The 27,891-nt window shown below is 42.4% G+C and overlaps 1 protein-coding gene across 3 annotated transcripts in view; it reads right to left on the reverse strand.

Moving 5' to 3' along the window:
• Window positions 1-27,891, reverse strand: part of ARID1A (AT-rich interaction domain 1A) — a 133,425-nt gene that overhangs the window by 35,725 nt on the left and 69,809 nt on the right. For all 3 annotated transcript variants that reach the window (XM_079985884.1, XM_079985883.1, XM_079985882.1), the window contains 3 exons: window positions 20,475-20,687; window positions 18,061-18,516; window positions 15,051-15,164 (listed from right to left, as the gene is read on the reverse strand). In XM_079985884.1, the coding sequence (XP_079842010.1) occupies window positions 15,051-15,164; window positions 18,061-18,516; window positions 20,475-20,675 (771 nt within the window). In that variant the 5' untranslated portion in view covers window positions 20,676-20,687. The remainder of the gene's footprint in view (window positions 1-15,050; window positions 15,165-18,060; window positions 18,517-20,474; window positions 20,688-27,891) is intronic.

Here is a 27,891-nt window from a genome sequence, read left to right on the forward strand (position 1 = left end):
AAGCCTATGGGGATGGTCATCTGGGGATCTGGTGCTTGGTGTCATCAATACGTGGATGACACCTAGGCTCTGCTTTTTTATTCCATCTGAACCAGATGAAGTTGTATCAGTGCTGAACTGTTTCCTAGATACAATGATGGGCTGGAGGGTTAATAAACTGAAGCTGAATCCTGACAAAATGGAGGTGCTCTTGCTAGGTCTTCCCTATATACAAGAACTGGGTGTATGGCCTATTTTCAACAGAGATGGAACCAGCACCGACACTTGAGACACAAACTATGGTTAGTGTGCCAGCTGTGGTCATTCGTGGATCAGGATAACTTTGCCACAAGTCCCTGTAGCCTCATGTTTGGATGTCTGCAACACTGTCCCTGAATGAAGTCTGGAGATCACAGCTAGTGCAGAAATGCTGCTGCCTGATGGGTTCTTCTGCATGCACTAGTTACCTGTATACTACCAGGTCAAATTCAACATTTTAATGTCAGTATTTAAAGACCTGGCCTTATCCCACACCATCAGTCTCCGACCTTGGGGTCGATTGTGGCAGGGGGCAGTGTTTTGCTCCAACAGTGGTCTTGGTCCACTATACAGTAATGTGCTAAGAGAGTTTGCTGGAAGTTTGCCCATTGCTTAAAAGCATATCATGATGGTATATTTGACGAAAGGCAGTTACAAATAGGAGAAAGGCTTGGGTAAAACAAATATTCATGAAAGCAATATACAAAATTATGTAGCTTTAAATTAGTGTTTGTCTTGTACTATTTGTTTTCTTCTATAGTCAGCAATCTATCTACTTTAATCTATACCTGGCGGCCCCAACATTATGCGTCCTTTAAAAAAGAACAAGGGTTATCAGGGAGGTCCCTTTTTGTTGTTGGGGTGTTCTATGCTTCTTGGAGGATTTTACTTGCTTTTTTGTCTGTGTTCTATTTGTTTTGTGGTATGTATAGGAGCTTTGGCTGTTTTGGGATTGAGCATCCTCAGTCTTCCTTCTTTGTGTTGGGTATTTTGTGCTGCCCCCAATAATTTCTTAGATTTTCAACTGTGTTTGGGGACCCCTGTACATCATACAACTCCCATTTGCAAAGGCAATTACATCTTTTTCATCTCTTCACAAAAGCTTTTCATATTTTGTACACCGACACTTGTGAGTGTGTAGACACGTATATACAGACTATATCACATGTGCAATTTCCCAATGTATTCCAATAAGAGTTAAGCCACAAACTGTGTGCAAGCAAGTATGAAGTTGGTCACATTTTTTAGCTCCTCCTTAAAATATATATAGTTTCCTTTGGAAGTTTAAAAAAAAGGATCCTTAGGTTCTGAATGCAAAGTAATAATGCACTGAGAACTCTTTGCCCATTGTGGCAGCATCTCTATCTACTTTATATATGGATTAAATTGCCTGCCTGCCTTCTTTCCTTCCTTCATTCTTTTAAAAAAGGACACAAATGATAAGGGGCATTTGAATTCAGTTTTTCTTCTTTGATAGAGGGAACTTCATTTCTCCTCCCAATAGGAGTTTACTGCTGCTCTACAGCAGTATATATGATTCAGGATGGAAACCAGAACACAGACTGTTTTTAGGCTGAAAAATGAAGCAAAATCTCCTTCTACTCAGGGTTTAAGACAAAACTGTTAAGAGCTGCTTGCTGCATCTGCAGTGCAGGGAAGAAGGGCTTGGAAAGGAGGCTCTGTGGAGGAGGAGTCTGGTGTGTATATGTGTGTGTGTGTGTTGAGAAATTTCACTCCAATTACAAAAATTAACCCATCTAAGCAAGTTATTGTAGGGGGGGGGGGAGAGAAAGAACAGGCTCTTCAGCTGTTTTGGTGAAACTAGGGACAGAAAAGGGAAGGGAGAAGAGCTGCTGGTTTTACCACACTCCTTCAACTGAAGACCTTGAAAAAGAAAGAGGGGGGAGAGGGAGAGACAGCACTGCTACTGCAGCAGCCATTGATTTTTCAGAGGTCGATACTCCACTCCCACAGATCTGCTCAGTAGGCGCGTTAATCACATCCACTGCTTCTGCTCAACACCATTCCACCTCTCCTCTCCCTTTCCTCCCTCCCCAGTTCTTTTTTAAAAAAAGAAATACCTATTAAAATATATCCTCAAAGCCCCAGCAGTAAGTAGAGGCTGATCAGTCTCATGTCCTTTCCCTTCCTTTTTAAAGGGGAACACTAAGCTTGTGGTTGAAGGCTCAAAGTAAAGAGGAAAAAAGCGCCATGATTCATGCACTCAACAAGATGTCGCTGGAGGAAAAACCCACCCTGCAGGAGAGCCAGTATTATTCTCCTCCTTCTCCTGGGGGAATGCTGGATATGGATCTCTTCCTCAAGCAGCCACCCCCCAAAAGCTTGTTTCTGCTTACCCCTTCAAGGAGCCCTGCATTTAAAAAAGCTGCTTGCAAAATACTGGGCAAGGCAACAAGCAGCAGTGTTGGAAATTCTCAGCTTCCTGGCTCTGTTTTGCCAGGGCTGGTTAAGAATGTGGGGCTGGCACCAGCACCAACTAAGCTGGTTTCTTGTGACATTCTAAGAAAGCCTGCCAAGAGTGACCCTGGTTTTCCCCAACTCAAAGTCACTGTTTGCTACCTCCTGTGGTGGCAACTGCTCTTCCTTTCAAAAGGTTGGAGCTACTGCAACTCACCACAAAGGAAGTAGAGGGTAGCTCAGTCTGGACAGGCTGCTTGAACTACTGTTGTCTGACAACAAGCCTTATGGCACCCTGAAGACTAATGTGGTATAAACTTTCATGGATTACATACAGTCCACTACATCAGATGCACAAAATGTTGGCAAGTTTACATGTGGGGGGATGTTAGCACAATTAAGTCAAAAGGAAATTAAACGGACTGTTGAAAATTGTGTTAATGCTTAAAACTAAAAATAATGACCATTCATAAAACAGTGCTGATAATACAAAAAGCTTCACATTGATATTTGTGGAATAAAAACCCACTATCTGGATTTGAGGTCACAGGCAACAGAACTGAACTTCTTGATTATCCCTCACTCACTCACTCGTTCAGCAAAATTAACTAATTCTGTAGGCTCTCCTAATATGACCCTGTTGGTGCAAACCTTCAGTTGCACTTGATACCACTGATAATCAATTTCTTCTGGGTGAGGCCAGAACTCTAGGGCAGGAATAGGGAACCTGTGGCCCTCCATGTGTTGTTGGACTACAACTCCCATTATTCCAATTGCAAATGCTAGCTGGGGCTAATGCGAGTTGAGGTACAAACAACATATGGAGGACTACAGGATCTTCATGTCTACTATAATAATTGAGGACACTGTTCTTTTGTGGTTGCACTTCTCTCTCGGGGAAAGGCACTGAGAAACCAGTGCTCTATCACATGAAATTTATCCTATGGTGTAAAACACTGTTCCATTCTGTCCCCAATGTTTTAACATCATATATGCAAAGCCACTTTGGAAGATTAACTGTTGTTTTGGAGTAAAGTCACAGTATTCTGATGACACCTAATACTACCTTTTTATTTATGGAAAGATTTAGGTGAGCAAGTGCCTGGGCACCATTACAAGTTAGAAGGGGGCTAACGAACATACTGAAGGACAAATTGATGATGGTTACCCAAGAAGGAGAGTTTCAAGATATTGCCTGTTGCTAACTGGGTAACAGTCCCTTTGAGGAGATCATACACCTTCCTGCTTCATTGGTCAAATTCACAGCACCCACTGCCAAACTCACTGAAACCTCTTCTCTTTGATCAGGATCTAGTTTTCACTGGCATACAGTCCAATTAAGTTTCCACATGAGGTTTTTTGGGGGGAGTGGGGGTTGGGAGTAGAATTTGTTCCACTTGCATAATGGCTTTGTTGCATACAACCCTGTGTTTGCAATACAGCAACAATCTATGCTGGGCAGTGCTTGGAAATGGTTTGGAAACTTCATCTGGGACTGACCATATGACTTCTGATGCAGCACAGCAGCACTGCTTGCCTATTAATTTGGGGCTCTGTTCAAGATGATGACCCTAACCTTTAAAGCTCTTAATGGCTTTGGTCCTAATTACCTTAATGAGGAAATAAGACAAAGGAGAAAACCCACTCCAAGGTCAGCCACCAGGGGCTTCTTTCATATGCAAACAGACTTTTTAGAAGTGGTGGAACTTGTGGTTCTAGTTCAAAAAAACAAGACAGATCCTGAAAGTCTGAAGTCTAAACCACCCTGTTCTTCAAACTGTTTTTCATATGCAACCGACTGGTCTCCTCTTTGTGTAGTTTCCGCTGTCAGGTAAGCTTCTCCTTTTGCCAAAGGTATTTGTTGAAGTTCAGAGTTTGCTGATCTTTGGTTAAACACTGCTGTTTACCATTTTTTTGGATGGTTTTTTTGGGAGGGAGGGGGGAGGTTTTAATTACTAAAGTAAAGGATCCCTGGACAGTTAAGTCCAGCCAAAGGTGACTACAGGGTTGCGGCGCTCGTCTTGCTTTCAGGCCGAGGGAGCCGGTGTTTGTCCGTAGACAGGTTTCCAGGTCATGTGGCCAGCATGACTAAACTGCTTCTGGCGCAACGGAACACTGTGACAGAAACCAGAGGGCGTGGAAACACCGTTTACCTTCCTGCCACAGCAGTACCTATTTATCTACTTGCACTGGCGTGCTTTTGAACTGCTAGATTGACAAGAGCTGGGACAGAGCAACGGGAGCTCACCCCGTCGCGGGGATTCGAAACGCCGACCTTCCGATCAGCAAGCCCAAGAGGCTCAGTGGTTTAGACCACAGTGCCACCCGTGTCCTAGAAAACAACAGAACTTTATAAATACAGAACTTACCTAGAAAACAACAGAACTTTATAAATGCAAGTTATAATTACGGGAACAGCTGGTGTTGCACTTATTTTAAATACAACATCCCTTATTTGATTTTTACTATATATAAAACAACTTTTATTTTAAATGCAGGGACTTGTGAAAATAAGGAGGGGGAAAATTAGATTCAGAGGTAGTGCTCCCTCTCACAGTTCAAGACCGCAATACCTCATATAAACCAACCCAAACCCTGCAATCATTGTCTCAGGTCCTTGTGTGCCTCCTCTATGAGGGTGGCAACACAAGAAAGGCCCTTTTCTGCAATGGCTACCCATTTGTGGACTCGCCAGTCACTTTCATTATATATCTTTAGGTGCCAGGCAAAAACATTTCTCTTCAACCTGGCATCCAGCTGATTAACATTCTATTGCTTTTAAAATGTTTTCTAAATGTGGGTTATTGGTTTGTTTTTGTGGTGTGTGTGTGTGTGTGTGTGTGTGTGGATATATAGTTTTTGTGTTGGTTTTTTTTTTTTTGTATATTGTATTTTTCAGGTGTGAACCGCCCTGTGCTCTTGGATGAAGGGTGGTATACAAATTTAATAAATAATAATAATGGCTTAAATGATCGGGTGTTAGTTGCGGTTGGTAAAGACTTGTATATGTTCTCCTAAGGAAAATTACTCATCCATCACCCACCCTACAAATCTTCACAAATATAGCAATATGAAACTACCAGCTAGCAGTGTGACCCATATTTGAAGTTCAGGAGAGTTTTGGGAGCAATCATTCCACCCTCCCCACACCTCAATATTTTTCTGTAAGAGTATGAGTCTCCACCCTCTCCCTTCCCCATTTGTGACTGCACATGTATACCTGCTTAACAGTTTTGTTAATACAGGGAGTGTTCTTTATGGTGGCTGAACTACTGTGTACTAATGTTCTTTCCCTCTATACTATCCCATCTGAAAATATGCAAACCCTTCTACCAACTAGCCCTTATTATCAGAGGTCATTAGCTAGAAGTGAATTGTGTGCATATACAGTGGTACCTCGGGTTAAGTACTTAATTTGTTCCAGAGGTCCGTTCTTAATCTGAAACTGTTCTTAACCTGAAGCACCACTTTAGCTAATGGGGCCTCCTGCTGCTGCCGCGCTGCCGGAGCACGATTTCTGTTCTCATCCTGAAGCAACGTTATTAACCTGAGGTACTATTTCTGGGTTAGCGGAGTCTGTAACCTGAAGCGTATGTAACCTGAAGCATATGTAACCCGAGGTACCACTGTACCATAAACTGTAATTTTATTTCAAAACAACCATCAAGAAAACTGAGTAAGACCGTTTACTTGAAGGTAAGGGGCCAACAGGCCTGAATCAAGCACATTGGTAACGAATACAGCTCCTGCTGGAGTACAGGGTTGGACAGCATCATATCATCAACAATAATGTACCAACATGCCCCACAACCATACAAATCCTGTTTGGATACAAGCCCAGAGGTGGCCCTGGATGTTGTCAATGCAATTACACAGGGTGCTCTCTCAAGTGAACCCATGGTACAGCCAAACATTCCAGGAATTAAGTAGTGGTAGTTGCTGAACAATCAGTGTTTCAAATCAGGTGGGATAAATATTATAGGTCTAAGCAAAATTACAGTGCTTAGGTATTTAGAGGACAAAGTGTGAAGTCATGTGGGTGGGCTCAGTGAATTATCCTGGTCAAAAACAGAATTGTGTTTCTTGAGACAAATAGATCTTAGTTCTGGCAGGCAGTTAACAGTTTCTAGGTCGTGAACTGTGTTTTTGGTGGGTGATATGGTGGTCATGCAATAGAAAATCACTGATTCAGTTTAAGTGCAGGGTTTGCTTAATTCAGATAAAACCTAGCTATTTTTTAATGAGAGCTTATGTCTGAGGTTTATTAAATATAACTCCAAATTAGAATATTCAGAGATGACTTTAAAACAATGTAATTCTTATCCATACTATATTTTACACATCACTCTTCCTCTCACCTTCACTGTTTTTGGTTTCTCTCTCTCTCTACATAGTTAAAATACATTGATTTAGTTTATTCATTTGAAGCAATTGCAATTGCAATTGCAATTGTGGTTCTTCCAATTCAGTGGTTATACAAGATTAAGAAACCGCCACTCTTGGGAATCCAAGATCAGAACTGGGTATCCTCTAGCAATATTCTGATTAAAAACCAGCCTGTCCTGCTTACAGAAGCTAGGCTCAAAGCAGAACAAGAAAGAAATGGCAGCACTGTTTAAAGCACACGCGCCTGTTGTCTAAATCTGCTCCTTTCCAAGTCGCAGCTGGCTTCATATTTCAGTTAATTTTCTAACCGAAATTGTTCCTTAAAAAACAAAAAGCTTCCATCAGGGGAATCTGTAACGTATACAGGCAGGAAGCCGTGCTGAGCCACCAGTGACTAGAATAGAAACAGGAAACGGGCCCTGGATCGAGCATAGAGCGATCTGCTGCAAACACAGCCTCCTGCACGAAGCACAGGGACAGCAAACTGCATCAGTGGCTCAGAGCAACATGATTTATAAGGCAGGCGCTGATTGGCTGCCTCTTCGAAGAGAATCAAGCACACAGCATTCCGTGCTGCAAGGCCATGACTGACACAGCAGTGGGGGGTGGGGAATTTCCTTGCCAGCACCAGGTTAGACTGGCTTAGTTCAGAGGTGGGAGCGCCACATGGACAAATAGCAGATCAGTTCCAAGAAGCGAGTCATACTTATGTCACTGGAATGACACAAAAAATTCCCAGCAAGAGACTTGGTAATGGTGTTAGAACACATTGTTCGAATGTTTATAAAAGGCTCAAAGGGCTGGGGCTCTTTGAGTGGGGGGAAGATGTGGGTAATCACGTGCAGAGTTTGTTTTGCTATTAGTCTTTCCATGCAAATGAGCAGAGTCATTTAACAGCCAGGCTTTATAGGAACCTTTCTGCCAGAACAAATTTGGGAGGCACTGATCCTTCAAATGCCATATGGATCTCTGGCACTGTTGTACTCTGGGACCATTTACAGCAATGCCTAGACAAGTTATAATTAGCAAGCAAATATTATTTTCCCATGAATTTACAAATTGCTGGGCCCAGTTCCACACCACAAAAAGAGGGGAAGGAGTCACAAACGCCAAGACCAAGGGAACAAATTTCAGGCAGAAACTTCAAAACAGGTGATAGCATCTAGCTCAGCAAAATTTAAGCAAGTGCAGCCCCCCAAATCATCATCTTGCCCACCACTACATGAAACCTGGTCATTAGAGCCCATTTTATGGGCTACAACTGTAGTGAAAGGAATGCTTGCTCTTTTTGCTTTACTTTCAGCTTCTGAGGATCGTTATACATTTGGGTCACTGTGGGGTGGGGGTAGAGAGAAGCTGGCAGAACCACAAATGAAGAAATGTCTTCTGCACATCAGATAACCTGAGCAATCGATGCAATTCATAGCTCAATAACACACAAATACAGATGTATTCAACCACAACCTAATGTATTAGTACTCGTTAAACTCAGCAGAATGCCTGGGTATCAACATACCTACATAAACACAACTTATGCTAATGCCTCTGTGTTGCAGAATTGGCTGTCCCTCTTAGGAACACTGGGTCTGAAGTAGTATAGAACCCATAAATTTTATTCAATAAATCTTCACACATAAAATACATTTTGTTTGTTACAGAACCATTAGTGTCAGTGCTTCTGTGGTAATTCTCTTCTATATAACAATAAGTTGTAATTGGTATTGTTGGCATTATGCTTGGCACCCAAAGGCCAATGGATAGATTTCTAATCTTTGGACTTGAATTTGAGGCACATAAATTCCTGATCATTATGCACTAGAATAACTGGTGATAAAAAAATGGAGCTATTTATGACTAGAAGTGGATATGTACTTTCAGAAGTAGGTTTATGTCCATGATAATGTTCAAGGTATGGCAATTGTAGAGTATGGTGCTAGATGAAGAAGAAACTTCTTGTTACAATCTCTTTTTTAAAAAGTTTAAAAAGTATTGAGTCCTTATGACAGCAAAGACCAGATGGGAAGTGCTTGAGCAATGCTCGGTGAAATCTCAGAAGCTAAGAGGATGGGTGAAATGGTTTGTCAGCTTCCAGGAAGAAGCTGTCTTGACTTGCTCCCATCAGCCAGGACAATCCCTTCAGCTGTTTTGTTTCACTTTCCGTGTAACATGGATTGTTGTTATGTATAAACCGCAGATCATGATTCAAAACACTGGCCATTATGGATTACAGTTTGGTTTATTTAGAAATGGACCAGAGTTCATTTTAAACCATTTTAAACCACAATCTCTGATTTGCATAGAACAGCAGGCAAGTTGACATGGAAAGTGAAACTAAATTCTGTTGATCATCCTCACAGCCATCCTGCTCATGCTTATAGTGCTTAAGTCATGGTTTAGTCAAATGCAAAACAGGTCTATGTGTAACATGCTCTGAGGATTCCTTTTTTTAACTCAGAGTAACACACATGGCAGCTAAAGTCACAATGAAAAGCCCGTGTTAGTTAGGAAGGTAACTAACAGGGTATTACTATTATTATTAGGCATATTTATTGCACCATAATCCTTTCTCTGAAGGAATTTCCATAAAAGAGAAAATATAGTTTGATTAGGGTTGGAATGGGATAAACAGACCTACTGACCTCTATCTGTAGTCATATCTTCCATCAAGCCAAGACTGCCTTTTGTAGGTAGCAGCCTACCTTATTTCTTCATGATGTCATCCAAATGCAAAGGCTGGAGTGAAGCTTTACAAAGAAACTGCCTTACACAAAGTCAAACCATTGATCCATCTAGTATTTTCCACGCTGATTGGCAGTGGCTTTCCAGAGTCTGGGGCAAATGTCTTCACAACACTTTTAAAGTGGAGATTCTAGAGCAGGGGTGAGGAAACTATGATTGTCCAGAAACTTTTGGGAGGCAACTCAATGACCACTGCCCATGTTGGCTGTGACAGGTGTGACTTGGGAGTCCAATAACATCTGGAAGAGCACTGGTTCCTCATCTCTGTACTAGAAATTTAATCTGGAACTTTCCACATGTACAACAAGTGCTCTGGTATTGAGATATAGCTCTGCCTTGCTCCTAGTCCTGTAGGATTCAGGACCATCATCACTCTAATTTTAGGAACCTGCTCTACTATTGTTAACTGCATTTGTAAACTGGCTTTTTCTTCTTCTTTCTTCACAGATGCTGCAAAATTCCATGATATAATATTTGAAACACTTCAGGCAGGGGTAGCCAACATAGTGTCCTCTAGGTATTAATGGATTTAAACTCCTATCAGCTCCAGCCAGCAGAGCCATAGGCCAAAGGTAGTAGGAGTTGTAGTCCAACAACATCTGGAGGGTACCACATTGGTTTTTATCTTTGAAAACAAGGGCTAACCAAAGTTAAGTTTTCACATCCTAAATGTTACTCATATAGATTTATATTTCTATACTATTCAGTGATTCAGAATTTGATTTCAGTATTATTGATTAAAGTTCTCAATAAATGCTTTAAATATGCAAAATGCTCACCAAAGGAAGGGCACATATTTACTTTCATTCTCATCTAGCTTTGTCCCCTCTTTCTTCTCCACGGTCTCTTTCTCTTCCTCCTCCTCCAATCCTTTAGGCCCCTTATTTCTGTCCTTGCTTCAAGATATGCACTGTTCTGCTTCCAGATAAGAACTGTGTTGGTCTTTGGATGACACATTTGACACCCTCTCAGCTTCCCAGTGGTATCTTTTCCAGCAGCATGGACAAAATGATTCCTGAGCAGACCACAGCTATATGAATTCAGAGTTTATATAGCATTTGATTTATCAACTGACTGACCATTTTTGATCAAGCAAGACTTGCCTGGACTGTTATTCATTTTGAATCCTTTTTAAAATTGTCTATGCAACCAAGGGTGGTTATGTGCATATGCACACAGTCACAATTTGCTTAACATGGTTAAGCAGTTGGAAGAAGGCCACAGATCACTTAGCCACTCCCCACACTACCCACTCCTTTCTGGAATACAAATTCCTCCTGCCTTGTACTGCTGTTCAGCGTTGTATCAGCACAAATGATCATCATGGCTTGTATAGCACAGCGGCTAAGAGTCTGAGGGATGAATTCCAAAGCCTGTGGTTCAGATCTTGCCTCTGCTAGATGGCCTTAAGCAACTCACTTTCAGCCTAAGCTTTCTACCCAAATATGATGATAATACAGTTTTCAGAGGGTTGTTGCAAGGGATTACAACAAGATAACATGAAACACTTTAAACACCCTGAAGCACAGTAAGTGCTGTTATTATTTATTATTGTGAAGCTGCCTAAAATACACTAAAAACAGTGGATTAAAAAGGAGCACACACCTGATCTTTGAAGCTATAATCATGTTTACCGTTAGTTTCAAGTTCTGATTAAGTGGAAGGCTGATTAAGTGGTTAGCACACAGTCAGAAGCATCCCATCATACAGTCTAAGCAACCCACAGTTCATTTGGCATAGCCAGACAGTATATATCAGGCTGTCAAAATGCCACGCTGCTCAGTATCACGGAAGTGGAGCCTCCCGCAAGTATACACCAACAACAGCTCTGCCTACCTTTTTTAAGCCAGGGATGAGGAACCTGTGCTCCTCCAGACATTGTGGGACTCAAAACTCCCACTGTCCCTCACCACTGACCATGCTGGCTGGGAAAGATGGAAGTTTAGCTCTTTAAATGCATGCAGTCTTCCCATTCCAAATAAAGAAAAGGGTGAGGGGTGGGGAAGAGTCAAAAGTGAACATTTCTTTCAACCAGCATTCACTGAAATCCCCCAACTTCATCCAGCCCTGTTCTCTACTGAACTATTCGCCATCACTACCGCCATCTTAAGGAGGAGGCCATCTTAACTGTGTGCATTTTATTACTAGCATTCAGAGCTGTACATACAGCTGCTTCTGAATCCAAAATGTTGTAGAAGCAATACTAAAGTGATCTATTTCCCATTTTAGACTGTGTACAATACGTTAGACAAATTCAATGGATGGAGTTCAATGTACACTAAGTGGGATATGTGAACAGGAAACAAGGTCCTCTCAACCCAACACGTCTCTCCCCCAATTTCTCTGCACCCACCCTCGCCCTCTGGTGTTCCCCGAACCCTTCAGAGCAGACTCAGGTGGCACAGGGGAGTGCACAGGAAAAGGAGAGGGGGAAAGTCTCAAGGCACATGTGGAACTTGTTCCATGCACACAACAACTTTGTTTTTTTAATATATATAGACATCTGTCTAGATTGGAGAAGGGATGGGGTGCATTCATGATCCTGAACAGCGAATTCCCAAGATTCCCCCTAGTACTGCTAAAAGAACAAGCAACATTTCTATCTGCACACTGAGGGCTCAGAAAACCAATCTATTTATATAAAAATGTGGTGGTGTGGGAGAAATGTTCCTTTGTGCGTAATGTATATGAAACAGGCAGATGCGAACTTGGCCATGACAAAGGATTTCTGGATTGTGTGGTGGCCTTCAGGTACTCAATTTAGAAAAGTAGCCTTAAGTTAGAGGGCCATGCCCCAACCTCAGGCATGTCACAACAGCAGCAGCATTTGTTGTTGTTGTTGTTGTTCCTTTCTAAGTTAAAATGTTAAGAAAATGGTGGAAAGAGAAAGAGGCAGAGAGAAAGCCCAGTTTTCCAGCTGCAATCTGGAAAGGAAGCTGGCCACTTCAGCAGTAGTCTGCTGAGGCACCAAAGGTAGAACTCTGCTACCTACATGAACCCCAACCTTTTCCTAGACAGCAAGAGGTAAAGGCTGGGACTCTTTTGGAAGGCAAGCAGAAGAAGTTCAAGGGCCTTGGCTACCCAGAATCAAAACAAGCGCTTATGCTCCTTTGTCCAGCAGCAAGTTTGAATTAGAAGGCTTGGGCTGGCAGGGTTCTCACAGTTGTACTAGACTTTCAAGAGCCTCCAATTCCCAACACAATTATGGGATCCTGCCAATCCCCTTTCCAGCACCAAAATTAGAGGAGTGGGGGACACGGGCAGGGGGCTGTTCCAGACCTCTCAGAGGTGCAGTATTAGGACAGACACCAACAGCCCAATATTATGCATTTCTACACAGAGGTGAGTCCCACTGAATTCAGTGTCATTTACATCAGGCAAGCATGCACAGAACTGCAGTGATCTGAAAGACGTCCCACTCAACACAATGAGACTGAGTGGACATGCATATGACTGCTCTGGAGGAGCAGAGACCTGGTACCCAGATGTTTTGGTTTGGACACACTTTCTTGTGCCAATTAGTTGTCACAAATGTAAGGAGACTGCAGATTACCAAGCTAGAGAACGCAAGAGGCTGCTAAGCTTAGTCAAAACAAGCAGCCGTCTATCAACCCAGAATCCACTAAGCCAGCAGAACTAACCTAAATTCGCAGAGAGACAGAGCTCATTTAGAAAGAAAAGCACACCCATCAATCCCTAGTGAATACTAATTCTTCAAGCATCTAGGGACTTTAACTGGTCCTAGTGTTGGTTAAAGAGATGGAGACTTTCTCATAAGCACATCCTAAAACACTAGCGGACTATATGCCTAGCCACCCTTTAAGTCACAAAAATGTGAAATACCCCTACTTTGTTCTGAAAAGAAATCACCCCACTAAAGATAGTAACTACTTTCAACAAGTGACAAACCATCAACTGGAAGAATTTGCAGAAACAGCACCACTACACTACTAAATGAAACTTCTATCTTGCATTCCAATTCAAAATCAGAACTTATTCTGTCACTTAAGAATTAACAGCTAACATCAAAACCTAGAGGAAGTCCACATTGTCTAGTCCAGCCTTTCCCAACCCCATGCCCGCCACCAAACTTTTTGGACTACAACTCTTATTTGCCACAGCCATGACCAACATGGCTGGTGGTCAGAGCTGATGGATGCTGTAGCTCAAAGTATCTAGAGGGCTTCAGATTGAATAAGGCTGATCTAGGGTCAAATAAGATACAGTTTCGGAAGAACTATGGATGAGAAGGGAAACCACTCATTACAAGAAGCAATATTTCCTAAAAGAAGTGGTGGTAACACTGAACATGTTATCATATCAGAAAACATGAATCTACTCTGCAACTTTCATTAGTTCAGAAGGAGGGGAGAAACACACACTGCATTCTGTTACATATATTAAATATAACTTTTTATTGAACTGTTGTGCGTCAACTTCCCTCTTCAGAAAGTAATCTAATAAATCCTAGAAATATTTAAAACATGCAGTTTCTGCCATCCATTTAACCTCTTCTGCATTTTGCTCATGCAACTGCATATTTGAGAGCATTCAGAGCTCTGAAAGCCAAATAGCACTCCAGCACAAGCAGAAGTAACAAATTCTAGGTCAGCAGCTCAAACTCTCCTTTGAGCCTGCTGGGGGCAGTCTCTTGAGGAGAGACCTGGCACTGGGCCAATGCACTAAACAGCTTTCCCAAACACTATGAAAAGGCTGTCCTTTCAGAAACAGGGAAGAGCTATACATATGAAGTCATTAGCCTACTAATTATTCTCAATGAGACACAGAAGATACAGCAACAGCCATAAATAGTTAGCAGTATGTATGATCCTTTACATCTCCAGCTACAGCACTGCTTGGCACCAACAGTGAATTGGACCACCACTAAAACTTGAATCCCACAGCCTTATCACACTCAGACTAAAACTAAAAGAATAATGATAAATGACTGATAAATGGCTATAGGACACAGAGTATAGAAGCAATAGATGACCAAGATTTGATGGTAGAATATGGTTTCTCTCTTCTGCAGAGTATCAGGGCAGCTTTGTTGACTTCATCTTCTACTGGTTGGTTTCACAGCAGCAATAAATCTAAACTGACACCAAAATGTCCATACCTATAACATAGTAACTAACACAGTAACAAGTTCCACTAGAGTAGAGCAGGTGTTGATGTGTAATGAAGTAAGAGAATTTACCACATATAATCTGTAAATTTCAGGCATAATTCTACAGCCCAAGTAAAAATTTGATTTATATTCTGGTATGGTAGAGGGTGTCATTTTCAGAATTCCACATTATTATTTTTAATCCATCTCCAACAAGTCCCCCCTGCTGCAACTGGGTGCCCAAATGTTGTTGGCTTTAATAAATACATGGTCCTATTTTTTATTTCCAACGAGAACATGTGCTATGAATATTAAGTACCTTGCAGTGCTTCCAATAACTTAAACCCAAGCCATTTATGAAATGGGACCTTTGACTCACCGGCAAGCTAGAGGGTCTGGACTGAAGATTCAAATTCACATCATCTTGCCCTTTACTGGAAGCCATTGAGGCAGCCGATGATGCCTGGGACCCAAATGAGTCTTGTGATAACTCCTGAAATGCAAGAGATCAATCAAATGAACAAAAGATAAGAGATCTTGGAAATGGAAAAAGAATCCCTATTTTATCCTCACCCTGGCCCACAGCATTAGCCCTGTTCTATCAACACACACTGTTCCAATCAACTGCCCCATATGTCTCTAGTTTCAATGGTGTGGAGTCTGAATCATGAAAGGGCGGGGGTCGCAGAGCCAGGATCCCAGACCCCTTTGAATGCGGTGCAGCTGCTCCTTGTTTTCGTCAGGAGCAGGCTTCTCTCCCTCTCTCTTCCTGTGAGACTAAAAAAACCCTACTCATAATGGGAGGGGGAGGCAGAACAGGGAAGAAGTCTAGGCCAGGATGATTGTGCCTGTCAGCTCCTGAAGGACCCATTAACAGGCATGAGAAAGTCACATCCATTAATCTGCCACCTTTTGTCTCTAGCCCCACCCATCATTGGCATGCAGTTCCCTATGAGAGAATGTGGGCCTTGGGAGGGGGAAAAAGGTTGCCCACCCTGATGTAGTGCCAAAGGATGGAGAACACCCACCCACGCAAGCCCCTTGCTGGATATCCCAGATGTGTAGGGGCTCTTGGGTAGCTGTTCCCCTCTCTGTGTCTCTGGCAAAGAGATGGGGGTAATGCATAGGCTGGCAGCCCCCACAAGCACTCTGCCATTTCTTGTGCTTAGAAACAAAATAGGTACTCAGACAGTTAGCTCCCCATTAGCCCTTCTCCCTCTCCCTGCCAATGAGGCAAATTTCAGGCAGCACTGCTGCCCACATCTTTCTATGCCTATGGCCTTAAGCTGAAAGCATAGAAAGTCTTAAAGAAGACCACTGCCTCAGTAATGCATCACGGAGAAAAAAATGCTATGCTGAGGCATTATCCATGCCCAGTTCTGCCTATGTCTTCCAAGGTCAGCAGGCATGGTGCTACTGGAACTGCCATGACTTAAACAAGCTGCACACAGGGAAGGGGTTCAAAGCTCCTTAGGCTGCTATTTCATTTCCCTTCAATATAGTTTTACAGAGGCCAAAGAAAATACCCTCACTGCTGGTCTCAATCCCATCATTAATTACCTCTCCCCACTGTCCTTCATACTTGTTCCTGGCCTAAAAGTTGAGAAGGGAATTCTCTCTCCACTTTTAAGGTGCTTGGCACATGGATTCTAGCTTTAATCTATTCTCCATCCAGTTGCTTAAATATACATTTTGTATTACCCTGTCCTATATTTGATAGCCACACTGTGATATACTAGTTAGTGTGTCAGACTAGCACTGGGGAGGTGATGGTTCAAATCTCCAAACCCCAGGTATAAGGACCTACTGGAGAATAAAACTCCAAGGTAGCTCTCATCAATGGAGGCAAAAGCTGTGAAAAAACTTAATATGAATTGTATATGGCCGAAATATTGGGAAATTCTAGAACAGGAGGGTAGTAATTTAAAACTGCAGAGTTTTGAGAAACTAAAGGATAAAGTGCGAGATTGGTTTCACTACTATCAAATTCTAGAGGTATATAAGATGGATAAGAAAACTGGCTTCCAGATGGAGAAATCCAAATTGGAAACAGAACTGTTAGAACCCAATACTAAGAATTTATCAAAAATGTATAACTTGCTGCTGAAATGGAATACACAGGATGAAATAGTCAAATCAGCTATGATTAAGTGGGCGCAAGATATTGGTCATAACATTATGTTTGCTGACTGGGAAAGGTTGTGGACCACCGGTATGAAATTCACGGCGTGTAACGCCCTGAAAGAAAATATTATGAAAATGATTTATAGGTGGTACATGACCCCAGTCAAGCTTGCAAAAATCTACCACTTGTCAGAGAATAAATGTTGGAAGTGTAAAGAAAGTGAAGGCTCATTCTTCCACCTCTGGTGGACGTGCCCAAGGATTAAGGCTTTCTGGGAAATGATATATAATGAAATGAAAAAGATGTTTAAGTACACTTTCCTGAAGAAACCAGAGGCCTTTCTCCTGGGTATGGTCAGCCATGTGGTGTTAAAGAAGGACAGAACTTTATTTTTGTATGCCACAACAGCAGCAAGGATCCTTATTGCAAAGTATTGGAAGACATCAGATCTACCCACTCTGGAAGAATGGCAGATGAAAATGACAGACTACATGGGACTCGCAGAAATGACGGGCAGAATCCGAGACCAGGAGAAAGAGACAGTGGAAGAAGATTGGAAGAAATTTAAGGACTATTTTAATAAATATTATAAGATTAATGAATGTTAGATTGACATGGATTTAAAATAACGTGGTTTTCAGAGACGACGAGTATGAAAAAGAATGGAAGTGGTAAAAAAATATTTGGGAAATAAGGGTATGGATTTGCTGATGGGATAATGAAATTAGAATACAGAACGGTGAGGTATGAGGAAGTCGGTGAAACTAGGTTGAGAAAATAAGGTTTGAAAGTTATACTTGTTGTCTTTGCTTGTGTCTGTTTTTATTGTTGTTGTTTTTTTTATGTCTTTATTGGAAAATTTAATAAATATCATTTAAAAAAAAAAAAACAAATCTCCAAACCCCACCGTACCCCAACTTTGAAGATCATTGTGGCCTTGGGCCAGTCACTATCTCTCAGTCTAATGAGAATATTCAGCTTGCCGGGTCACAAGTTGTGCATGCCTGACCCAATTTGTATTTACGAGCCAACAACACTTTATGATTTTCCACACCTGAGTGGTCACTTGCTCCCGAACAGCGCTGCAATTATCCTTATTTCTTCCTTTAAAAGCATAAAGAACCTTACCCAAGGTGTAAAAGGCTACAGCACAACTAAATCAGTTAGTGTCACTGTGTAATTTTTCCAAGAGACACAACACTGCTTTGTGCTGGCACTTGCCATCCAAGAACAGGTCTGCAGCAGCACCTGGAAGAAGTCTTACCTGTGGAGGTGGGAAGCGCTGCTGAGAATATGCCGACTGCTGCTGCGACTGAGACTGAGGGTAAGATGCAGACTGTTGAGAAAGCGCCGAGGTAGCAGACTGCTGAGCTTGCTGCTGCTGGTAGGGTGACTGTGACTGCTGCTGGGAGTAGGGAGGCTGACTCTGTGGATGCTGCTGGGCAGCCGCTGACTGCTGAGGATACGGAGATGGAGACTGCTGATGTGGTGGCTGCGACTGCTGCTGGGAGTATGGGGGCTGGGATGACTGGAGCTGCGGAGGCTGAGACTGAGTTTGCTGTTGCTGATAAGAAGGCTGGGCATGAGGGGTCTGAGATGGCGGCTGTTGGGCATAAGAAGGCTGCTGCTGCTGCTGGGGATGAGGACTCTGCTGGTTGTAATAGGGAGTCTGGCTCTGCTGCCCATATCCACTAGGTCCCTGCTGTCCATAAGGAGGGATCTATGCAAGGAAGAAAGAGAAAATGTAGGTGGAGACAGGGGCGTAGGAAGGGGGGGTGCCTTGGGTGCCATCGTGGAGGGGGGTGACAAATTATCAAGGAACAATTACTGCCCTACTAGGGTGGTTCATAAAAAACTTTTTTTTGAAAATGCCTGCTCCAAAGGTCTTATCTTACTACGCTAGGGATTATATAGTTATATATGAAATTTCAGGCATATCAGTTAACATCTTGACCCTCCTCCACAAAAATAGCTGTTTACTTGGCCGTTCTCCTATGTCGTGAAGGCTGAAATTTCAATTTAGTGGAGCAGGGTCAAGATATTAACTGATATGCATGAAATTTCAGATATAGCTATATAATCCCTAGTTTAGTAAGATAAGACCTTTGGATCAGGCATTTTCAAAAAAGGGTTTTTTATGAATTGCCCTACCCTCCGCTGGGCTACCCAGGTCCTGGAAAGTCAGCCTATAGAACAACAGTGGTAACAATACATTGAAGACAAGTAAATATTTTTTTTGGGGGGGGGGGGAGGGTCCCAGAGCCTTAGTGCCACCATCTCAAAGAGGATAAAATAGGCGGACTTTGGTACTCTTTTATCCTGCCCTCCCCCAATGTCTTTCTATCTGAGCTGGCTCCCTGCCTGTTACGTTACATGTGGGGAAACCTGTGTGGAGTTCCTCTCTGTGTAAAGTCTTCAAGCTGTTCCTGCACGCGCCTGACAAATCTGCCCCACTGTCAAAATGTATCTTTCCCCCCACCTCCAGTCTCCGTCGCTGTGTGTCCTGGCTAAGGGGAAAAAACAGAAGACGGATGGCCATCGGTCAGGGATGGTCTAGTTGAGATTCCTGCATTGCCCCAGGGGTTTGGCTAGATGACCCTCAGGGTCCCTTCCAACTCTACAATTCTCTGGTGCAGGCTTGTGCAGAGTTTAAGGTACAAGTTGGATGCAAGGGGTGCATAGGACTGCAGCCCATCTTATGCATCATCAGCTCGGGAATGTCCCACTAATCATGATGAGACTAGATTGCTGCTGTGCAGTCCTGTTTTTTAAATAAATGTTTTCCTTTTTAGATAATACAGAGCATGGTGAAATCACAATAAATAAAACCTCCCCTTCAGTAGTTTCAAGCACTACTACAGGTTCCATATAATATCTGTACTGCATTGTTTACTGTGACAGCACCTGCACTTTGGAACTCCCCGCATATTGCAATAAAGCACGTGCCTTTGCTAGACTCTTTTTGGGCACCTGCTAAAAGCATTCTTCTTTAGACAAGCATACCTAGATGCTTAGGAAGTTGAAGTAATTTAAATCTTAATATTTTAGCTTTTGTGTATTCTAAAGTAGGATTGTTAATGTTTCTTGATTTTACTGCTGTGTTTTTTGTTTTGTTTTTTGGTAAACCACTTTGCAGGTTTTTTAAAATACATTTTATTAAATAAATAAACAATAAATATAAATAAAATAACACTAAGCTATCCTATCCTAACACAATCCATCCTATAGATTTAAGTATTTCTCCACAGTTACCTGTTATCAGAGGCCCAGAATCCACATTCCTTTGTAAGAAAATATGAAATAATGTAAAACCATTTTTGGAGGGGAAAAAAAAATGGGGGGGGGGGGGTTTGACAAGAAATTTCCCACACCGGGTACCACCTGACCTTCCTACGCCTCTGGGTGGAGATCCAAACAAAGTGCAAAGATGCAGCCAGAAAATCTAATGCTACCCAGAAGGTTTAGGATTCTGTAAAGAACCTCTTTGCTGCTGCAGCTGGTTAAAGTATACTCAACAATAAATAACACACACTTTTTTGCTTATCTTGTGGCAACACTTCATCACACAAGAACTTCAGGCATTCTTGCACATTACACTGGCATTTGGCCACTACACACAAACAGTAATTCTATGCATTTCAGATTTTTAACATCAATCCGCAATTCACTTCTCCTTACCTGCTGTGCATAAGAGACGGTGCCCATTGCAGTTTGTGTCCTGCTTAGAGTTCCCATTGGGTATCTCTGGGGAGTCTGAGGCCCGTACGGCTGTCCTGGATATCCATGGCCCTGCTGTTGCCCTGACTGAGGTCCCTGCTGTTGTGAGTATGGGTTGTTTCCTCCATAAGGCTGAGGTCTCATCTTCCCCATCTGATCCATTGGGCTGGATGGCTAGGAAAGAAAATTGTAAGATTTGTTTTAAATAGCAATTTGATATTTTGTAACTATATAAATGTTACAGTCTTACTCATGAATGGCAGACTCATCAGTAAAAAACAACAACATATAGACAAGGCAAAAGTCAAATACATTTCACTTAAAGTTGCCAACATATAAAATTATCCATGAAGAAAATGAAAATTCTCAGTCAACTAAGGCATAGGCATCATATTGTAGGTCACTACACAGTCCAAGGAAACTTCACCCCTCTAGAGTAAGTCACCTATTCCAAAATTTTATAGATGTTATTAGCATTAAATACCAGTAGACAAGTGCCTACAAGTTAAACAGCTTTTAGGAGAACAGATTAACACTCATTACTTTCCTCACATTTGAGTTCAAATATAGTTAATATGATGCCAAGTAGTTTGACAAAAAACAAAGCTTCAATTTCCAAAGCACCCAAAATGCCATATTTATATAAGTGTCATTGATATTCTTTTCTTGAGGCAGACATGCGCCTACTTTCTGAGTGTTAACCTTGTTTATCTTGACTAAAAAAAAGTGGGACCACCTCTGCCAACACTCTCTTGTTTTTGTTCTGCCTGAAAAAGCAGTATGTAATATTGAAATCCATATACACCAGCAAGTTCTGGTTTGAAAGGGCCAAGGGTCTGAAAGACTCCCAAATAGTAAAAGATTTGGGTTTGTAATCACAGTAATAAAACATGGTGCCCCCTCCACAAATCTTTCATTACAGCCCACCGTTTTGTACCAGTTACCCTATTCTCAAAAATTCCACTTAAACTTTAAATTGGGTATTTATCAGTGAATGTTGATGTGAGGAACAGCTGCCAGAGTTGAACACAGGGAACGATATTATACAAGAGACAGAAGCTGTTACTGGCAGGAAAAAAAGTGATACTGGCTCATTTGCAAGAATACATCAGGATAAATAAGGAAATACCAAACCCTGACTGAAAAGCGCTGGAGATTCTCTTCTGGACTGACACAGGGGAAATCCTTTCAAAAGGAAACCACAGGAATAGATTATCATGATTGCACTTCAAAAGCTGAAGGTCCTTCCACAGACATACATAACAGAGAAAGCGCTACTCCTTGATCATTGAAACCCCAACCCCCTGCTTGCAACTCACCTACATTCAAAGAAATGAGAAGCAATCTCAAAATTGCAAATTCCATAGCACTTTTCCCAAAACCCACATCTGTACAAAGTGAGAAGCCTGATCACCACACAGATATTTACAGTTACTCTCCTTGCACTTTTATTTTGAATAGACAATTAGCAATACAACAGACTTCAATAGCTACTGGCCTAATTGGTCCCAATTCAGAATTCTCACCTCCAAACAGCAGCAGTATCAAATACAATAGCTTTCCTACAAGGGTATTACTAAAGCAGTACTGTAGAGAATGTAATTAACCTATGAAATGCCACTTTGTTCTCACGTACAAGAGGGTCTAAATACTTTAGAAGCAGAATTAACACCTTTCCCCAATAATGCACTCGTAAAACATGTAAACGGAGCAGGAGCAGTGTACTGCAAGTTATTTCTGTGTGAAGAGCAACTCTTCCCCAAAATTTCTTAGTCCAACTTTATGACAATTAAACATACATGAGGTAACTGGAAATCTGATTTAAAACCACATAGCATATTCATTCCCCATTTGCAGTGACCTGCTCATACACAAATACCACTATGCATAGGACTGAAATCTTTTGAAACATGTGTTAGCAGTGACAGGCAAAGAGCTTAAGGATTCTGTTCTTTGGCCCTCTTTGTGCAAGACCCACACCTTCCCAATTCCCACCTCTCTCACCACCTACCTAGACCAGGGCTCCTCAAACTTTTTAAACAGGGGGCCAGTTCACTGTCCCTCAGACACTGTTGGGGGCGAGACTAAAGAGGTGCCAGAAACATGCTCTTTTTCATGTATTTTTTTTTAAAAAAACACCTTTTTTCAAAATAATAGCCAGGATAGACACATAACAGGTGCTATCAGTAATAATATAAGTTACTTATACCTCACCTTTATACTTCATTTCTTCTGGGTTATTTTTGACCACTATTTACATGGAGATTCCCTTGTACAATAAACTGTTGTGATTGAGACTTCTCTTCTTGCTAATTCTATCTGCATTTGTTGCCTGTGTCTTTGGTGCTTCCCTAACTTTTAAGGCTGCCAAGCCGCCGCATGAGACCCGTGTGCACAACAGGCCGCGAGGCACTGCTCCTGCATGGAGCCGGCCTGAGGGGAAGGGAGGAAGGTAAGGGCTGGCATAGAAGGGGTTCCTTCACCGCTGCCCCACCCTCTGGTGGCTTAAAGGGGCAGCATGCCATTATCAAGCAGCCAGAGCCAGTGGTAGCAACCATGTTACCAGGGCTTTGTTACACACGCACACTTTTACCTCAGGGCTCTTCTCGATTGGCCACTTCCGAGCCTCGGGCCTTGAGGCAGGCCAGGTTCAGGACCCTGGTGGGCCGGATCTGGCCCTCAGACCGTAGTATGAGGACCCCTGGCCTAGACCCAAGGATAGTCAGTTGCTTCCTGGCTAAATGAAATATGTTTCAGCCACAGAACTAACAATGCTGTCAACTTTTCAGGGATCAGAAAACAATTGTTTCCTGGATAAAGAAAGCTTGCTCTGACAGTGCCATAAATCTAGTTTCTGATAGCAAAAGAAAGCAGGGAGGCCCTTTTGTTCAAGGTTATTATAAAATTTCATGTCCTCACTGTTTACAATTTCCCCCATCATGTATCTATATACCTGAAATTCAGGGTAATTTGCTTTTGTGCATTTGATGAATCGAAGAATTTTAGAGTTGAAAGGGATCCCAAGGGCAATGTAGTCCAACCCACTGTAATGCAGGAATTACAGCTAAAGAATCATTGACGGATGTATTCCAACCTCATTTAAAAACCTCTGATGGAGAGTCCACACCTTCCAGGATAGTCCATTTCACGGTCAAACAGCTCTTACTGTGAGAAAGTTCTTCCTAATGTTTAATCAGAATCACCTTTGTTGCATTTGAATCAACTGCTTCGGGTTCTACTCTCGGAAGTCCACAAAATCTTATGCCATAATAAATTTGTTGAGTCTTTTAAGGTGTACAAGACCCTTCTTTGTTCTTGCTACAAGAGCGTAACACAGCTATCCCTCTGGAAATTGTTACAAGGTTATCATAGTTAATTGTAGAAATGAAGGCAAAAGACAAAGGACTTTTTAAAAAGACTGTATATGTGTTGAGCAGAAGTAGAAATCAGATTCCTTGGATTATGGAGAAAATGAAAACCCCACCTTAGGTCTGGAATTCATTCCTGACCAGATTTGTCATCTGATTTATTATAATAATAATAAAAAAGTCTTGCTGGCTCTTTAACGGAGAGAAGCCCTAATTGATTCCCACAGTAATTAACCTGCATTTTACCTCAGAGTGTGCTAGTTAAGGAAGTCAGCACAGCTATTTATAACTCATCTCAAATTGAGGGCAGACTGCCTAAAATCTAACACATCCCAGCTGTACTCCTGTTTGAACTGGGGCCAAGGGAATTTTTTAAAGCAATCTTGGCACTGAATGAATGACACCAACACTATGAGAGCACGAGTGGTTGTGTTGTGGTGACGTAGCAGCGGAGGTGGAATGGGAAGGGGGGCAGTGTACTGTAATCCCTCTCCAGAGTGCTCTTAGTTCATAGGCCCCAACCCTCCGTCCCTGTACAGTAAAGCCAGGAACCACCCACTGAGAGCTAAACACAGGAAATGTGTTTTCCTCAAATGTCTTGAAGTGAGAAGCACATGGCTAATCTGCATAAAAGCAAAGCCACACCACCCCCGCCAGGAAGGTTAGCGCTGCTGGCTCGTAATCTCTGACCAGGAGGCTGGCTGCTGGAGAAAACTTGGACCTGTGCCTGATAACCCAGAAAGAGTGGAGAGAACAGATGGGTAAGGACCCCAGCAGCAACAGCAACGGGTCATGTGACTCTCCACATGGCCTTGAAAGCACAAACTATTGTTTGGCCAACGGGCCTGCTGTACAAAAGACAGCAAAAATGCTTCCTATGCAGTTCAAGGAGAAGCAGCAGCTGCTCCAGTGGCGGCTTCTATTGGACCCTGCCACACTCAAGCTAGCTAGCAGAGAGGACAGAGACCACTGAACCCCTGGGACTTGGAAGCCACCAAACAGACGAAAGCTCTCACCAACAAAACACATATTTAATGCAGCTGGGCAAATGCACAGATGCAGCCTCCATCAGCTCCCCACAGCTGAACGCAGATGGGATCACGGGCCAAAGAAAGAAATTAGTTTTCTGTTCCATGTTAGGCGGGGGGGGGGGGTGTCTTCCCTGTGCTGTAAACACCACACTATTTCAAGTCAAAAAAGGCACTCTCCTGAGATGCGGAGAACTGACCAGGCAAAGTTTTAGGTACATATTGCTGAGTTTAAATATGAAAATAGCTTTAATCAGGGGAGTTATTGTTTCAGCAAAGGGCTACTAGCTCTTTGTTTTTAGGAGCAATTTCATAGTTTCAGCATTAGCTGAAATGTTGGTGGCATTCAGATGTACAGTGGTACCTCGGTTTTCGAACGTAATCAGTTCCAGAAGACCATTTGGCTTCCGAAACATTTGAAAATTGAGGCGCAAAGGACCGTCTGCAATTTCCATTGAGGAAATCGGAAACATAACATGCAGCGGAAGCCATTCGACTTCCGAGGTGCATTCAAAAATGGAAGCACTTACCTCTGGGTTTTTGGCACTGAAAACCAAAACATTTGGCTTCTGAGACACTCAAAACTGAGGTACCTCTGTAACACTTTTAGAATATGCTACAGCAAGCCTTAGACCTGCATGCTCCCCCTTCCCTGCTTTTTTCTTCAGCATGGCCATGATATCAGAAGCTTCTACAGTGGTACCTCGGGTTAAGAACTTAATTTGTTCTGGAGGTCTGTTCTTAACCTGAAACTGTTCTTAACCTGAGGTACCACTTTACCTAATGGGGCCTCCCGCTGCCGCACGATTTCTGTTCTCATCCTGAAGCAAAGTTCTTAACCCGAGGCACTATTTCTGGGTTAGCAGAGTCTGTAACCCGAGGTACCAGTGTACTTTCCTTTCAGATTAACCATTGTTTAGTGTTACAACCCTAATCACGAGTTTATGAAGCTTCTTTGTTTCAACAAGACGTAGTTAAGATTAACCAGTTTGTCCAAATTTGATCATCTTGACAAATTAAGATTAATCTAAAAACAGAAGTGAAAGTTTCCAAACTTCTCTTCTGATCACACTGAAAGGGGGGGGGGGGTGCAGGAGAAAGCACAAACCTAAGTCTCATGCTGACTCACCCGTCTAAACACTAGTCTATGGTATATCACTATATCCGAGTGAGTTCATGAAGAGTCATGCTTCTAGGAAAGGCACATGTATTTTTGCTTGGCTCTAAAACCTCTCTCACTTAGCTGCAACAAATATAGTACTGAGTAGCAAGGGGCTATATCAGCTTAGGTAAAGGTAAAGGCACCCCTGACCATTAGGTCCAGTCGTGGCCGACTCTGGGGTTGCAGCGCTCATCTCGCTTTATTGGCCGAGGGAGCTTCTGGGTCATGTGGCCAGCATGACTAAGCCGCTTCTGGCAAACCAGAGCAGCGCACGGAAACACCGTTTATCTTCCCGCCAGAGCGGTACCTATTTATCTATTTGCACTTTGACGTGCTTTCGAACTGCTAGGTTGGCAGGAGCAGGGTCCGAGCAACGGGAGCTCACCCTGTCACGGGGATTTGAACCGCCGACCTTCTGATCGGCAAGTCCTAGGCTCTGTGGTTTAACCCACAGCACCTTAACCCTTGCTAAAGGCACTACTTGCTGAAGGTATCTCTAGTTAAATCAAGTTGTTCCCCAACAATTCTTTATATTGCTCCGTGAGATCAGGAACTGCTTATTTGGAATTTCCCAAAGAGGACCATATACATGCAGGAAGAACCAATGTTAGAAACTGGGATAGAAAAGCTGGGAGTCAAAACAGAATGTTTAGTTGCCTGGGGGGGGGGTAGGCAACACTTTTTATTTATTATTTTTATAAGCATGAATTAATATACAGTTCACCTAAGTGACACATTTTATTTTGGTGTTTACAATAAAATATTGGTACCATACTTCAGTTTTCAAAACACTTTCTTTATTGTTAACTCCTTAACACATAGTCTATCCTTAAGATGTATGTGATGGGAAGCATCAACATATATTTCAGTAATCCTTGAGTGTCAGCCAGGCACAAAAAATGGCACCCAGACTTTTTGAGGTGCTCGCAAATGGTGAGTCTTTAGGCACAAAATGAGCCTGGGGCTATGCTAATTTCGAACCCTGGGAAGGACACATCAAATTCCAATGAAGAGACAATACATCCTTTAAAAAATATTTTCCCATAGCAGAATCCTCAAGCGGAAGATCCCTCCAGAGTCTGGCAGACACAAGTCAGATGTTGGGTCAAGGTAACTCTTAAGATTCATGGCTGAGGTTTCAAACCAAGTCTAACACACTCCTCCTTCAATCCACTTCTAGCCATTCTGAAGACTGGAGAAGGGACCAACATAAGAATATTGGGGGGGGGGGAGGCATGGCTTTGTTTTTTGCAGTCTTCAGATGAGGACTAGACCATATGGAAAATGAACAAGATTTCACCTGGATTTATACTCAGGGTGTGATGACAGTACGGGGGGAAGGGGGCCACTGGAGGACATTACAGTACATCCAATTTATCCAAGAAAGTAACTTAATTAAAATGTTATAGAAGATGTCATTAGTGTCTTGTGCAGCCTACACTGCAGCTTTTTAAAATTGTTGTTAGTACAGAATCAGGAAATTGTAAAATTGTATAACTTCCAAGCCATGCTACCAGTACCACTTGTCTATAGCAGCGCTTGTAGGACAAATAGGCAAGACTAGGTAGAATTAACTGAGTGTAAGCTTATTGGGGGAGACCTCTCTTTTGTTACTGTGAAAAGCACCACACACATTAACTAGGCATATAATACTTGGCCATGCTCAGTAGGCATTCCCTTCAAACAAACTGAGCCAAGCCATGCCAGCCACAGTTCTATTTATTGTATGCGGGGATACAGCTTCACACAACTATGAAATGCGGGTGGGATTTCTCCAGATACAGTGGTGCCCCGCAAGACGAACGCCTCGCAAGATGGAA

The sequence above is a fragment of the Podarcis cretensis genome (assembly GCF_951804945.1).
Source record: "Podarcis cretensis genome assembly, chromosome: 8".
NCBI classification, from domain to species: Eukaryota; Metazoa; Chordata; class Lepidosauria; order Squamata; family Lacertidae; genus Podarcis; species Podarcis cretensis.